The following is a 17,367-nucleotide window of genomic DNA, read 5'->3' as shown; positions in this document are numbered from 1 at the left end:
AGATACACCATACTGTAAAGAAGACATTTACCATGTAATGCCATACAAAGCACCATGTTATAGAACATCATTAATAGAACAACATCACATAAATAGGACCAAAATGTACCCTCATATACAGGACCAAAATGTAACTTCTTACATACTAAATAAATAGATATAATAAATATAAATAGGACCACAATGTAACATCATATATAGAACCACAATGTACATCATATATAGAACCACAATGTAACATCATATATAGAACCACAATGCACATCATATATAGAACCACAATGTAACATCATATATAGAACCAAAATGTTACACCATAAGTAGAACCACAATGTACATCATATATAGAACCACAATGCACATCATATATAGAACCACAATGTAACATCATATATAGAACCAAAATGCTACACCATAAGTAGAACCACAATGTACATCATATATTGAACCACAGTGTAACATATACAGGACCACAATGTAACATCATATATAGAACCATAATGTTACACCATAAGTAGAACCACAATGTACATCATATATAGAACCACAGTGTAACATATACAGGACCACAATGTAACATCATATATAGAACCATAATGTTACACCATAAGTAGAACCACAATGTACATCATATATAGAACCACAATGTAACATATATAGGACCACAATGTAACATCATATATAGAACCAAAATGCTACACCATAAGTAGAACCACAATGTAATATCATAAATGTAACAATAACATAAATATGACCACAGTGTAACACAATTAATAGAACGACAACATAACAAATATATGACCACTTTGTAACATCAAAAATATAATGACAACATAACATAAATATGACCACATTGTAACAGCATCATAAATTGGACCACAATAAGTTACATTATATATAGGACCACAATGTAACATCATAACTGGAAGATATATTAGAACAGACTATTCAGTGGAAGAATGTTTTGAGGTCAATAATGCCTATGTACATTTAGAATAATACCAAGAATGTACATCTTTCGCCAACACCTGACGTCTGTACCACAAAAGTTTATTGTCTACCAAGGATGTTTATCTTGCCATGTAACCACCCTTGAAGTGAATAAAAAGCTCTGAAAAACAACAACATCATAACTGGGACTAAAATGTAACATCACCACAAGACATGTTTTGGTTTGGTTTGTGATATACTTCTCAAGTAGGCCAAAGTCCACTAGTGAATTACATAATAACTATACATGAACATGTGTTGGTACGACTGAAGACCATCAATACCCCAGAGAGGTGGAACACTTTTTCATCTGTCTGATCCAGAGTAAGACAATAGAGATATGTTGAATCTGCCACGTAGGGTCCGCTATCTTTCCGTTTACGACACAAATGAGTTCTTGGCCATATCAAACTGTTAACGAATCAAATTGAGGTTTTATTACATGTGACAAAGAAAGGTCTGACTCGATGTCCTTAAAAGATACTTTTGGCACTGAGTAGCGCGGGCTTTGTCTGCGACCGAAGCAAATCAATACTACCCTGTTTTCCCGCTCTGTGACGACTCATGCCTATCATGTTTAGACGTATTTTGAAGATGGACTGAAGCGTTATTAAACAGATGTGAGTACAACCCGTGTTTTGTGTTGATCAATGAGAGCAAGGGCCGGCAGATGAATGCTGATGGAGACAGTTCGGAGTCTGGGCTGATAGACCAATTATACCGTGACTTATATGACCCTTAGTAGTAGAGTCCTGACATAAAAAGTAGGCAGCTGTAGAAGGGACCAGATAACCCTAGAACGCAGTTACGACATGGTGGAGTATGCGGGTGTTTCTTGAACAAAATGTTTAAGACGATCCCATTCTAGTTTCCTATTGTCGTTCCCACCCTTCTTTTCCTTCGCCCCACCCAGATTTACGTTTACCTGATAGAGGCACCTTTCAAAGATATGAATAGGTTATCGCAAGCTTTTGTTTAGAATAAATAGTTGGGCTGAAAAATCTGAACCATCTCGATTCCTCACTAGTAAAATTTTCACAAATTCACCTCACGTTCTTATAACTCAATCATCATCCAATCAACTCCAGCCTGACCCCTCTTGCCCCAATATTGAGCTGGATTCACAGTTGTCACCGACTGACGAAGAACTTTTAAATCAGTATGCTAATGTTCTACCTCTCTGTTTCATTAAATAATCGACGACAACGTGGAAACAATCCGATGATAACTGGAAAATGTCCTTTCTCTATCGATTCCCTTCTGAACCCAAAGTTTCTGTCACGAACTCTATGTGCAACGCAACCATATCCTTTAAGATATCCAAGGTTTACTTTGTTACACTTTTCAAACAATACACAAATGTTGCTAATTTATGAACATCCTTCAAAAGATTAAGTTAATTTAACATGTTTGTATACTTGTATATACAGGTAGATAATGACGCCTAAACGTTACCTAATTAGGACACACTACATAAGCGATACTCATCTTCTACGTCATAGGACAACAATGCAATGTCACAAATACGACATCAAACATGGGACTCCCCATGAACTGCAGTACACTATAGCATATGGAGGCGTACAACAGAACGTGACAGTCTCAGATCCCGCCTCCTGATAACAGCCCGGGGTAGATAAGTACACAACGTTTAGCATGGAGTGTCGGGGAGATGAACTGTCTGGTGTGACACAAGCCGACCAGTCACTGGAGCAGATCATGGGCGCTCTAGCGGCACGGTTGGAACACCCTGTACTCACAACAGAGCGTCCCTGTATATCTGCTTTACTCACAAGAGAGAGTCCCTGTATATCTACACAATACCCACTCTGAAGACTCTTTCTATACCAGCAACCACACCCTCACATGATTGGTGACTGTATCCGTGTTCAGCAGTCCATCCATTGCACCTGTACCCCAACCTCTCTCTCTCTCTCTCTCTCTCTCTCTCTCTCTCTCTCTCTCTCTCTCTCTCTCTCTCTCTCTCTCTTACTCTCCTTGTTATAAAACGCCGCACTCCCCAATAGTCCAGCTACATGATGGCGGCCTGTATAATATTCGAATCTGGACCACACAATCCAGCGATTGATAATGTGAGCTACGGTCCACGCCGTCGCGGTACGATGACACGCCACAACCAAGTCACCGAACACCGAACCTGACCATCTGAAGCATGTACGGGGGTTGTAGTGTTGGCTGACAAGGTCCATAGAACACCCAGTCTGTGACACCTGCCTTAGCGGCTGTCTTCAGGTGGTTTGTTGTACTCGGGTATATATAACACTGCCCACATGAGCTCGGTCAACAACAACATGTCTGCAGATAACACACGTCATCTTGATATGTATACTTTTGTACAGTGATCTCAAACAACAACATGACTGCAGATAACACACGTCATCTTGATATGTATACTTTTGTTTAGTGATCTCAAACAACAACATGACTGCAGATAACACACGTCATCTTGATATGTATACTTTTGTTTAGTGATCTCAAACAACAACATGCCTGCAGATAACACACGTCATCTTGATATGTATACTTTTGTTTAGTGATCTCAAACAACAACATGACTGCAGATAACACACGTCATCTTGATATGTATACTTTTGTTTAGTGATTTCAAACAACAACATTTCTGCAGATAACACACGTCATCTTGATATGTATACTTTTGTACAGTGATCTCAAACAACAACATGTCTGCAGATAACACACGTCATCATGATATGTATACTTTTGTTTAGTGATTTCAAACAACAACATGACTGCAGATAACACACGTCATCTTGATATGTATACTTTTGTTTAGTGATTTCAAACAACAACATGTCTGCAGATAACACACGTCATCTTGATATGTATACTTTTGTTTAGTGATTTCAAACAACAACATGACTGCAGATAACACACGTCATCTTGATATGTATACTTTTGTACAGCGATCTCAAACAACAACATGGCTGCAGATAACACACGTCATCTTGATATGTATACTTTTGTTTAGTGATTTCAAACAACAACATGACTGCAGATAACACACGTCATCTTGATATGTATACTTTTGTACAGTGATCTCAAACAAAAACATGACTGCAGATAACACACGTCATCTTAATATGTATATTTTTGTTCAGTGATCTCAAACAAAAACATGCCTGCAAATAACACTATCATCTTGATATGTATACTTTTGTACAGTGATCTCAAACAACAACATGCCTGCAGATAACACACGTCATCTTGATATGTATACTTTTGTTTAGTGATTTCAAACAACAACATGACTGCAGATAACACACGTCATCTTGATATGTATACTTTTGTTTAGTGATTTCAAACAACAACATGACTGCAGATAACACACGTCATCTTGATATGTATACTTTTGTTTAGTGATTTCAAACAACAACATGACTGCAGATAACACACGTCATCTTGATATGTATACTTTTGTTTAGTGATTTCAAACAACAACATGACTGCAGATAACACACGTCATCTTAATATGTATACTTTTGTTTAGTGATCTCAAACAACAACATGACTGCAGATAACACACGTCATCTTAATATGTATACTTTTGTACAGTGATCTCAAACAAAAACATGGCTGCAGATAACACACGTCATCTTGATATGTATACTTTTGTACAGTGATCTCAAACAACAACATGCCTGCAGATAACACACGTCATCTTGATATGTATACTTTTGTACAGTGATCTCAAACAACAACATGCCTGCAGATAACACACGTCATCTTGATATGTATACTTTTGTTTAGTGATTTCAAACAACAACATGACTGCAGATAACACACGTCATCTTGATATGTATACTTTTGTTTAGTGATCTCAAACAACAACATGGCTGCAGATAACACACGTCATCTTGATATGTATACTTTTGTTTAGTGATTTCAAAGAACAACATGTCTGAAGATAACACACGTCATCTTGATATGTATACTTTTGTTTAGTGATTTCAAATATACACTTCATTCTTCGTACTTTTTATCCCGTTCCTTATATAGAATGCCTTTGAGTGGTTCCAACTCAACTTGCTCAAACATTCACACAAAATCATACAACCACAAAAGAAATAACTTTTTAAAAACTTTTCCCTAATACTGTTTTACTGCAACGTTTCATTTTACAGCAGCTAACTTTCCTCAGAGCAGTATTTTTAATTTGAAGTTGGTTGAACTGTAACTTAACATTTCCTGCACTTCCGAAGAACTAGTCGCGTGATACGGCTAAACTAAAACGGGCAGTTTTTCCTTCGAGGCCAAAATAGACTGATGCATGAATGTGTTTACAATAGTGTATCGCTGCCTTTATCTGGTCGTTGTATTCAAACTTAGTGCGTCAGAGGAAGTGTTTACTCGGATTTGGTTACTAAATCGCGCCGAGTCAACAGACACGGGTCAAACGTCGTGACACGTTCAGCATTCATCATGGCGTCAGAGAACTCATTCAGATCCGCCTGGTGTTAAAACATCTGTAGTTTCTGTACCGGTATGAATATCACCCTTCAGTCAACTCATGGCGTATATATCCCTGACGTCACACCATCTGTAGCTTCTGTACCGGTATGAATAACGCCCTTCAATCAAGTCCTGGCGTATATATCCCTGGCGTCACACCATCTGTAGCTTCTGTACGGGTATGAATAACACCCTTCAGTCAACTCATGGCGTATATAACCCTGGCGTCACAACATCTGTAGTTTCTGTACCGGTATGAATAACACCCTTCAGTCAACTCATGGCGTATATATCCCTGACGTCACACCATCTGTAGCTTCTGTACCGGTATGAATAACGCCCTTCAATCAAGTCCTGGCGTATATATCCCTGGCGTCACACCATCTGTAGCTTCTGTACGGGTATGAATAACACCCTTCAGTCAACTCATGGCGTATATATCCCTGACGTCACAACATCTGTAGCTTCTGTACTGGTATGAATAACACCCTTCAGTCAACTCATGGCGTATATATCCCTGACGTCACAACATCTGTAGCTTCTGTACGGGTATGAATAACGCCCTTCAGTCAAGTCCTGGAGTATATAACCCTGGCGTCACAACATCTGTAGCTTCTGTACGGGTATGAATAACACCCTTCATTCAAGTCCTGGAGTATATAACCCTGACGTCACAACATCTGTAGCTTCTGTACCGGTATGAATAATGCCCTTCAATCAAGCCCTAGCTTATATAACCCTGGTGTCACAACATCTGTAGCTTCTGTACGGGTATGAATAACACCCTTCAGTCAAGTCCTGGAGTGTATAACCCTGGCGTCACAACATCTGTAGCTTCTGTACGGGTATGAATAACACCCTTCAGCCAAGTCCTGGCGTATATAACCCTGGCGTCACAACATCTGTAGCTTCTGTACCGGTATGAATAATGCCCTTCAATCAAGCCCTAGCTTATATAACCCTGGTGTCACAACATCTGTAGCTTCTGTACGGGTATGAATAACACCCTTCAATCAAGCCCTAGCTTATATAACCCTGACGTCACAACATCCAACCCTCAACCATCACTCTGACACGGTGGCTGAGAGGGGCTAAAGCGATATCGTCCTGACGTATCCACGATCGGGACATGGTGACAATATTTAGCCATATTACGATACAGCCAAACACGACGAATGACGACACGACATGACAATATCGGGTATATATAACACTGCCCACATGAGCTCGGTCAACAACAACATGTCTGCAGATAACACACGTCATCTGGTCACATGGTGTTGGTGTTTAGGGAGTACCTGTATTTGTGATGTCATGTTGAGGAGATTCTGATTCATATATGGTCACATGGTGTTGGTGTTTAGGGAGTACCTGTATTTGTGATGTCATGTTGAGGAGATTCTGGTTCATATATGGTCACATGGTGTTGGTGTTTAGGGTTTACATGTATTTGTGATGTCATGTTGAGGAGATTCTGGTTCATATATGGTCACATATAACTGCATGGTGTTGGTGTGTATGTTAGGATCTTAACCATTATGGTTTGGTTTTCAATGTGGCGTCATTATTGGTACTACACACTGGCAATTTAAATAAAACTACAATGTAACCACATAAACATAGTAACATCATGACTAGAATTGTATTCTTATAAAAGAGATACACCATACTGTAAAGAAGACATTTACCATGTAATGCCATACAAAGCACCATGTTATAGAACATCATTAATAGAACAACATCACATAAATAGGACCAAAATGTACCCTCATATACAGGACCAAAATGTAACTTCTTACATACTAAATAAATAGATATAATAAATATAAATAGGACCACAATGTAACATCATATATAGAACCACAATGTACATCATATATAGAACCACAATGTAACATCATATATAGAACCACAATGCACATCATATATAGAACCACAATGTAACATCATATATAGAACCAAAATGTTACACCATAAGTAGAACCACAATGTACATCATATATAGAACCACAATGCACATCATATATAGAACCACAATGTAACATCATATATAGAACCAAAATGCTACACCATAAGTAGAACCACAATGTACATCATATATTGAACCACAGTGTAACATATACAGGACCACAATGTAACATCATATATAGAACCATAATGTTACACCATAAGTAGAACCACAATGTCGTTTTACTAAATATTTCGAGAACGTTGTAAACAAGGCCTACTGTTGTTGCATTAAGTGTGCAACTACTGACGGTGTTACACAAGATATATAAAGTGCATCTGTCACGTGAAGTCCTCCTTTTAACAAAGATCAGTCTAAGATCGTGAGATCTTCTCCGGTAGCACCCCGGTATTGTGTGAATTATGTAACATATTACTCCAGATAGCATGCATGAGTGCGAGGGCATAGTGGCGTATTTGTGAGTAATATGATGTATTATCAGACAACTTCCTGGTCTAAATGCAATCTATCGTAACTCATTCTTGCTTCAGCATTTTACTTCACGTTCAGAGTGTGGTTTTATGCAAAATAATTACCTTAGAGCTTACCCTTGAGTGAGTGAGTATGGTTTTACGCCGCTTTTAGCAATATTCCAGCAATTTCACGGCGGGGGACACAAGAAATGGGCTTCACACATTGTACCCATGTCGGGAATCGAGCCCGGGTCTTAGGCGTGACGAGCGAACGTTTTAACCACTAGGCTACCCGACCGCCCCGCTCGCCCTTGACTGCGTTATAACTGATAACATATTATGACTACTGGAGCGGTATTGACATAAGTCTTTACTTGTTTACCAATCCAGCTTCACGCATTCTGTGAAATAAATATGTTTAAACACTTCCTAGTCTAGAATGGGGAGCTTGCACTCACAGCTGGTTTACGACGGCGACAAAGATGACGGTTTGTGTCAGATGATACAAGTGTGTGACTGTGGACTAGAATGACAAAGCAGGCTGTTTGTGTCAGATGATACAAGTGTGTGACTGTGGACTAGAATGACAAAGCAGGCTGTTTGTGTCAGATGATACAAGTGTGTGACTGTGGACTAGAATGACAAAGCAGGCTGTTTGTGTCAGATGATACAAGTTTGTGACTGTGGACTAGAATGACAAAGCAGGCTGTTTGTGTCAGATGATACAAGTTTGTGACGGTGGACTAGAATGACAAAGCAGGCTGTTTGTGTCAGATGATACAAGTGTGTGACTGTGGACTAGAATGACAAAGCAGGCTGTTTGTGTCAGATGATACAAGTGTGTGACTGTGGACTAGAATGACAAAGCAGGCTGTTTGTGTCAGATGATACAAGTGTGTGACTGTGGACTAGAATGACAAAGCAGGCTGTTTGTGTCAGATGATACAAGTGTGTGACTGTGGACTAGAATGACAAAGCAGGCTGTTTGAGTCATAGAGACATACGCATACACACAATGTGTTTGATCAGGATTACAACATTCAAGCTAATAGTATTAGGATAGACCTGTGGACACAATTTCCAAATTTGACAAATAAGTGACATGATGTCTGATGCAATTCTCTGTTTTCACTTGTACCATATGTCCCCGTGGTTATTGAGGTGAACCAAGGGCTTTCCTTGTCGAAGACACCTGGTATCATCACTAATTGATAGCGAGTCATAAACACATGCTTATGAGATACCTGTATAGCTCACAGCAGAGATTGTGTATGATTATGGGCAGTGTTGTCGCGTGTGTTTATAGTAAAGACATCCGACTGTTAGCAGAACGAGTACGTAAAAGCATGCATGTTGATCCCGCACCATACGATAACAGAAAGGCCAGAGACAGGTTTAGTAGCAAATACCAAAAACCATTAACAAATAATCAATTATATACACAGCAAGAAACAAAAGCCTAAAGGTACATCAACTCAAGCACTGAACGTACATGTATACAGATAAACATCAACATGGTTTCCCTATTTCTCCAGACAAGAGGAGGAGTGAGTGAGCCTAATTTAGCCTACAGTCTGGTATTGCATGCATTTTGGGGTTCGTCGACCATTCGTTCCGACACCTATTTTATGCATATTCGGGTTTATGTCCTGAACTACATTTAAATCCCAAGGGAACATGCGCTACCATTCCTTTTCGAATAGTGTGGGTCAGTCACCACAATACATGCTTCATTCTAGCATCATGGCGCAGGGCGAATAGTGTGGGTCAGTCACCACAATACATGCTTCATTCTAGCATTATGGCGCAGGGCGAACAGTGATCAGCATTGTTCTAGGGACACGCCATTTAATTTGTGGACATCCAACCCTTTTCATTGACAGGAGCAGAAACACTTTAATATTTTCTCACAACAAAATGTCCATGACATCTGAACACGGTATCATGTTTTCTTGTTTTCAGGTTTTCCAAACAACACCCTCTTCTGGTGTGATGGTAACAACCTTTTGTATATCAACAACACTCTCGGCTGGCTCTCCGGGGATACATCCATCGACCTTCAGAAGGTGACTTTCCGAGACACTGACCTTGCCTCAGCATCCTTTCTGTTCAGAAACAACTATCTGCTGTTCGGCGAGAAGGGCACCGGGACTATCTTCCTGTTCGACGACGAGCCGCCAAGAGCTGTTGCTACATATGCCCATGTCGGCACGTCCCATGGAATAGGAGAACTTGCCGTTGATTGGTTGAATTTCAATGTGTACTGGTGTGACAGTGTCTATTCGTGGATTGGCTTACAGGCCCTACCACGTGACCCGAGCAGGATAAGTTTCAATGATAAACAGAGGATTATTGTGGAGAAGTCGCTGGAGAAGCCGTATGGTATTGCCGTGGCCCCTAAACTAAGGTTCGTACAACTCATACAATAAAACTGGGTTTGTTTGTTGTTATATGAAGACTGCTTGTGAATCATCAAGTTTGCATGGGCAATCCAGGGGATGATATTATGAGCAGCGATCGACACTGTTAAGTTCAATATCCAAAACTCACTCAAGTCACTGAAACTGACACACAATCCATAAACTCGCCTCTAACACCCTTAGGGGCGGTCGGGTAGCCTGGTGGTTAAAGCGTTCGCTCGTCACGCCGAAGACCCGGGTTCGAATCCCGACATGGGTTCAATGTGTGAAGTCCATTTCTGGTGTCCCCCCGCCGTGATATTGCTGGAATATTGCTAAAGGCGGCGTAAAACTGTACTCACTCACTCTAACACCCTGCTCGGTCGGTCGGAGTCTATGTCCCCGGAATCCCAGCGTGTTTAGGAAATTGTTGCAGTGAGCAAGAGCGTGACACAAAATATTGTACCTTATGTTTTATTGTCTTTATCTATACTAACGAAACAAAGGAACGTTCTTCATAGAAAGTTAAAAAAAATGTATTCTGAAATTATATGATGCATCTTACAATACATAGTCATAAAGACATCCCTTCGACTTTAAGATTGTGATTCACAATTTGAACGGCACGCAATATGAATGCTCGCGTTTTGCTCGCAAGGGTTGGTTAGCTATCTGATGCTCATAAAACACTTTTGTTTAACCATAAATAACGCTTACGCAATGGCACGGCTTACTGAAAATCAACTCTACGCGCCGTGGAGATGCTGCAAACAGGAATGGGGAAAAACGAAGTTGGCAGACATTTTTATGCTGATCGAAACACATTGTCATCTGTTTGGAGACGTTTTCTACAACAGTGCAACACTCATGACTTGCCAGTGGCCGGTCGTCCACTTGTGACGTCTCACCAAGACAACCATATTCGGTTGGTGCATTGACGGATTGCAACATTGAAAGCTCGATCAATTCCTGGGACGAGGCCGATTAGTGGCAGAACCGCACGCAAATGGTAGAGGGAACACTACATCCAGCGATTCGCCCAATGTTGTATTGTGGCACTGTAATGGTATGGGGTAGCGTCACATTTTATGGAGAACACAGCTCCTCATTGTTAACTGTAATATGAATGGCGTACGCTACCGGGACGACATCGCCTGAGATAGTTCGAGACCGTTCCACCCTTTGTGCAAATGCAGGAACGTAACGTCACAGTGTAGCAGAATAATGCCCGCTCCCGATGGGGAGGACGCCTACGATAAATAATAATTTCTAAAACTTTGGGAGCTGCGCGGGGACTACGCATAATGTTTGTAAAATTTCTGCTTAGCTACGCAAACGCTCCATGGAGCTACTGTGGAGTATCGGCGAAAGTAATTGTCCCTTTTATGGGACAAATTAGTTATATGACCACGGGCCTCGGCACAAGCGTGGTGTTGGAAGACAAGTTATACATGTACGTCCCATATGGTGACTTGATACTATCTATATTCTTGTATTAATTCAGAATACCACACCATTACAATACTCATTGAAACTTTACAATGACTTCAAATGTTAAGTACAGTAGATTGAACGAGAACAAATGATAATGCATTGTACAAAGAAGGATTGCAAGTGTCTGTCATCTTGCGGATTTAGACTCAGAATATGCTCATTCGAATTAGGAACGAGACTAATTGATCATCATGAATATGTATTATGCATTTAAGAATTATATATTTTATACATGTACTTTAACGTCGTATACGACCCGCTCTAGCGATTTAAATGGTCCGTGTCCTTTGGAACGAAATGTAGAACGAGTGTATAAGTTTTTGAAACACGTAGGTTTGTTAACTACACATTTTATTTTAATTCCTTTAATGCAAAATGTCTTCGGAAATTAATTCATACTTGAAGAATAGAGCTGACGTGATGAGAGATGTGACGTTAGTCAGCTGAAAGTTGCACCGATTACAGCATACATGTTGGCTCTGTTGGATGTGTAACAATTCTTTGTGTACTAATTATATGTTTGGATGTTATCAGTTCTGCGTTCTAAGATACAGTGATGTAAATATCAACTACAATTAACAATACATGTATATAATAACAAAATAACGCTCTGCTGGGATAATGTGGCACTAATCAGTTGATCGGGTAAGAATCGTAAAATGTATGACCAGACGAATCATTTATTCACACCCGATAAACAAAAACAGCCGGATTTTAGTAACAGTGCAATAACATAACAACTGAAAATTCTAATTAGCAGACAAATTAGAGAAAGTGACTACATGTACACAATCCCTATTAATCGAAGCTGCCTATATTTATATTAATATATGTACTACAATTCAAAATACTTCAGTGTTACGTTTTTCAGAGGAAAGGGCATACACATAAGAATTATATTGATCCGTGTGTAAATGCAGGTAATACTTGACATCTCAGTTCTCTGCTTCATAATGCTTCACACAGGTGGTGTATTACATTTGTAATGTGTATATGGAAGCATGGCATAGCATGAAAAACACTTGCTATTCGCCAGTCTACAACTCAAAATAGTCAAACAAGTTTGTGTCGTCTATGAAATATCCTAACCTTAGGAACCGCTTGTGCACAGGCAAATTGTTTAGTACAATATTTTTCATCAAAATCTATTTCAGTTGGTTTCCACCATTTTCTCTATACCCTCTTATGGCTGTTTATGTTGCTTAATCTTATTGCTCATGTCAGTGTTCCCAAATCTCGTGTGTCATGAAACACTTTAACGTTTCTCCTTCCTACTCTAACGTTATAACATTTTAGATCATAACCATCATCTAAAACACACCAAATGATGCCAAGAAATAATTTATTTGTATTTATTGTCTGTACGGTCTTAAACTTGATTTTATTAGTCTTCAAATCTTATGTCTAGTGCACATGTTCGAAAACAGTACCGTCAGCTGATATAAGGAATGTAAAATCCAGTTGATCGTCTATTTATCGTTCTTACTGTTTTTTTAATTAAATTCGAGGACTGTACACGACATACGTCAGTCATTTAAACGACAGTTGTGACAGGGAGGATTGTATGGTAGCCGAAGCAGGCAGATTGCCAGGCATTGTCGACGAGAGTTTATATTTATCACCTCCAGACATACATGTATTAGAATGAACCGCTAAACGATGGTACACAACAGGAATGCTGAGAAAAAACAAGATTCATTCTTTGTTGTATATCAAGGGACCAATTCATCTTTTATAAATGTTTGTGTCTTTGTGCCTTATATATCCCCAAGTAACGAAAATATGTAATATATATATCAACAAACATATACAGGCTAGGTATTTGCCCACAGCCACACCTGCATAACTATTTCTTCACGAGTGATGTGGCAGATTGTCATTGAACGAGAGTAGGTATTGTAGACGCACCTGTAAATAAGGCCGACTCTGTAATTAGATACAACTTTCTCTTAGGCGAGTTACATTGTGCATTCAAGAGTTAACTGACCTAATTATAAGAAGAAGAGATTTTACTGAAGGTATTAATCAATCCGCATATACAGAGAGACAGTTACAATGAATTGCGTTTACGAACATCATGTACGTGTATTCATCAACAAATTAAAACATCGTTAAACAATTAAAAACCTATGTACAATATCTACTCTAAAGGATCTCACTAACAGATTAGACATATAACGTATTAGGGAGAATATGGGAATGATCATAAAAAGGCTGTTGTTTTTTCTGAATTGTTCCCAATTTTAAATCAAAAGTGGCAATGCATAAAAATATTTCATTCATGTCCCAATATTCATTCAGCTTTTCATCAATCGATGGAATATCATATTGTCGAGCGTGCCCGCACCCAAATATTGCCGATGTACATGGTATATACATGTACCTCCAATGTAGGGTTCAATGTAAGCCCCAGTGTACTTGTTGTTGGAGTTTGTTATCACCTGTGTCTGTGACTCGGTTACATGTGATAGTGTACAGCTTCTCCAGCACAATGAACATGGGTGGAAATCAAATGTTCATATAAGGGAGGTGATAATAATTGAATCACAAAACAAGATCAATGGCTTATCTCAACTCGAAATATAAATGGAGGATTGCGAAAGTTTAGAATTTTCACTGGAGTGTTAAAACTACATGTATATCGTGTATACACAATACGTAAATACTCAACGTCAGAACAATTAAACATGATTATTTATTATCATAAACGAGTGAGTGAGTATGGTTTTACGCCGCTTTTAGCAATATTCCAGCGATATCACGGAGGGGGACACCAGAAATGGGCTTCACACTTTGTACCCATGTCGGGAATCGAACCCGGGTCTTCGGCGTGACGAGCGAACGATTTAACCACTAGGCTACCCGACCGCCCCTATCATAAACGAACAATATACACCCACATTCAATTTTATTCATCATACATTTATTTTCTCTTGAGAGATGTACACATTATACATGTACATTGTTTTGCCACACTGGCGCATTTGCAACACTGAAATGATCATTCTGAACATAATATGTATACACACGGGTTAGTACATAGACCAGCAATATATGGACAGGATACGTCTACATGTAGGTGCACCAGATTACAGGGTTCACTTTGTACTCTAATGGGACAACAAACTGCATTGCAGCGTGACAAAACAATGCTTTAACTACCACCCACACATTCATGAAATGCGAATTATTTCGCACTGTTACTTATCCGCGGATTATTCAGAAATTATTCGCAAATCATTTTCCAATTATCCGCGGAGTTTGCGTTGTAGTGTGTGTCGAGTCCCACTACAAAGTATACACGTACCCAATGACATTCCTTCCTGAAAACTGATTTTCATAAATAGCGTTAAACTTTACAATATGGCTGCCATTGTGGCCATATTGATAATTCATGTTGAACTTCTTGAACAAATTGGAGTGAAATCATGATTGAGAACAAGCATGTGAGTTAAGATGAAGACTGCTGCATTTGTCGAGTCCAATGACATGACAATATCATTAGAAAAAGACTCGACAATGAGAACCTGTATTTTAGTGGGGATCCTCCATTGGCAATAAGTTCAAGGTCATCCATATAAAGGAGGTGAGTAAGGGGTGTTCGGGATCTGTGCTAAGGTCCAGGCTAATAACTTTCCTCTTTGCTCTGTGACGAACAGAAAAGGAAGGGCTAAAAGAATCGTCCTGAAATATTCCTCTTTCAACACAAATGGGTTCCGAAGTTACTACCTGCCCCTGCGAACATATCTCAAGTTGAGTTGACCAGCAATTTATCAAAGACTTGAGTAAAAACATGTAGTCGCTCGGGGAGGTCAATACATTCCAGTGACCTTAAAATCCATTCATGAGGTACAGAATCATAAGATTTTCTGTTCAGTCCAACACATTGAGAGGTTACGGTGGTAAGTTTCAGCCTCTTCAAGGATCATTTTCCCAACTAGCCATTGACCCTTACAACCCCAACATCCCTTTCTGGTCCCTTTCTGGTTCCGTTCTGCGTCATGTCATTGGAAGCGCAGTAGGATGACACAAGATCTGTAAGACACCCTGTGAATATTTTGTATTGTGTATTCACACAAGTAATAGACCCAAAGTCTTGTTTGACTTTTGCTGAACCAAGGCAGAACATCCCCTACATCCACAACAGTGAAGTTATCGTGTTTGGATACAAGAAAGCAACTTCCAATACCGATCTCCAATATCATCAAGCCTTATTAGATTTGGACTTTTTAATAACCTTTTTTCAGGCAGTCATGTGTAATGAAACACAACAATGGTGACCATATGTTTTCATGTACACTATCATTGTAATCCTCTACCCCTCGTTATTAACAGCATCTGGGGCACGGGTGGCCCAGTCGTCTAAGGCGCCGCGATTCGCTGTGCAGAGTTGCGTCCCTTGGCCACGCCAGAAACCTATGATTGTGGATTCGAATCCCGGTTCGCCCCAATTATGTTTCTACGTTTGTCAGCACCATACCCGGGCTCGTGGGTTTCGCCGAAGTGGTAAACGTCTGAGACCTGCATCACTTCGGGCTTTCCTCCCACATTAAGCTGACCCTTCGAGATATAACTGTAATACTGTTGAAAGCGGCGTTAAACCCAACTCACTCACTGTTAACAGCATCCAAGACAGATGATACCTTCAACTTATTTTACCTCAGATTTATTTTCTGGACGGACCATGGAAGCAAACCCCGGATAGAACGCGCGACTCTGCAGGGCAGAGGGAGACGGCCGCTCATCTGGACGGGGCTGCAGCGTCCCATGGCCATCACCGTCGACCCCGAAACCGACATGCTGTTCTGGATCGACCATGCACGTGCCACCCTGGAGACGTGCAATTTTGAGGGTGAAGGCCGTCGGGTGATACTACAACGTGTTGGCTTCAGTCTGACGAGTGTGACAGTGTTCCAGGTGAGACAACCAGTACATGTATGTCCACGCCAGAGAATAATTATGATTATTCGCGATTATGATCCCAAACTCGATTAAGCGTGATTATAAAAGGGAAAATAGTGGAGACACCTATGTGAAATTGGTCCCTGAAAATCATTGATGACACAAGGGCATTAAATGAAATTCAACACAAATCGAAATTATACAAAATCCAATGAAACCTCTCTAATCCGGACGTAGTTAGTTCAGAAACCCTTCTTGTCGGAACGTCCATGTACTGACTACCAAAAACCGTTACATGTGTCAACCCGGACTATATGGCCAGGAACTTACATACCGGATATTAGGGCTTTGCTTAAACATAAACTGTACTGCTTGTAAGAGCAAGTCAGTGTACCCAAAGGGAAAGCTTGTCGCAAACGAAATTCGAAATTTCGAAACTCCATATCCGTGCAAAATGTTTGTTGTTTATCGCCTGAAACTAATCGAGCCTGGACAAACTAAATGGGCTAAGGCTTGGGTCATGGAGAACGATGACACGCAAATGCTGCAATTCGCTTGACCTGCCCACCGTATATATTTGGCCAACAAACATGGTCCTGTTCGAACCCTAAATCGCCAAGAGAAAGCAACACGTACTTAAGTATAGTGAAGTAAACTGAAGTAAAGTAAC

The 17,367-nt window shown here is 39.9% G+C and overlaps 1 protein-coding gene across 3 annotated transcripts in view; it reads left to right on the top strand.

Annotated features, from left to right (window-relative positions):
* Positions 1–17,367, top strand: part of LOC124149975 (low-density lipoprotein receptor-related protein 4-like) — a 53,022-nt gene that overhangs the window by 11,902 nt on the left and 23,753 nt on the right. For all 3 annotated transcript variants that reach the window (XM_046521842.2, XM_048391331.1, XM_048391330.1), the window contains 2 exons: positions 9,865–10,309; positions 16,460–16,712. In XM_046521842.2, coding sequence (XP_046377798.2) covers positions 9,865–10,309; positions 16,460–16,712 — 698 coding nt within the window. The remainder of the gene's footprint in view (positions 1–9,864; positions 10,310–16,459; positions 16,713–17,367) is intronic.

Source organism: Haliotis rufescens, unplaced genomic scaffold, assembly GCF_023055435.1.
Source record: "Haliotis rufescens isolate VD_foot unplaced genomic scaffold, xgHalRufe1.0.p SCAF_9, whole genome shotgun sequence".
In the NCBI taxonomy this organism is placed as follows: Eukaryota; Metazoa; Mollusca; class Gastropoda; order Lepetellida; family Haliotidae; genus Haliotis; species Haliotis rufescens.
The sequence above is the reverse complement of the archived record's forward strand: the minus strand, read 5'-3'. Positions and strand labels throughout refer to the sequence as shown.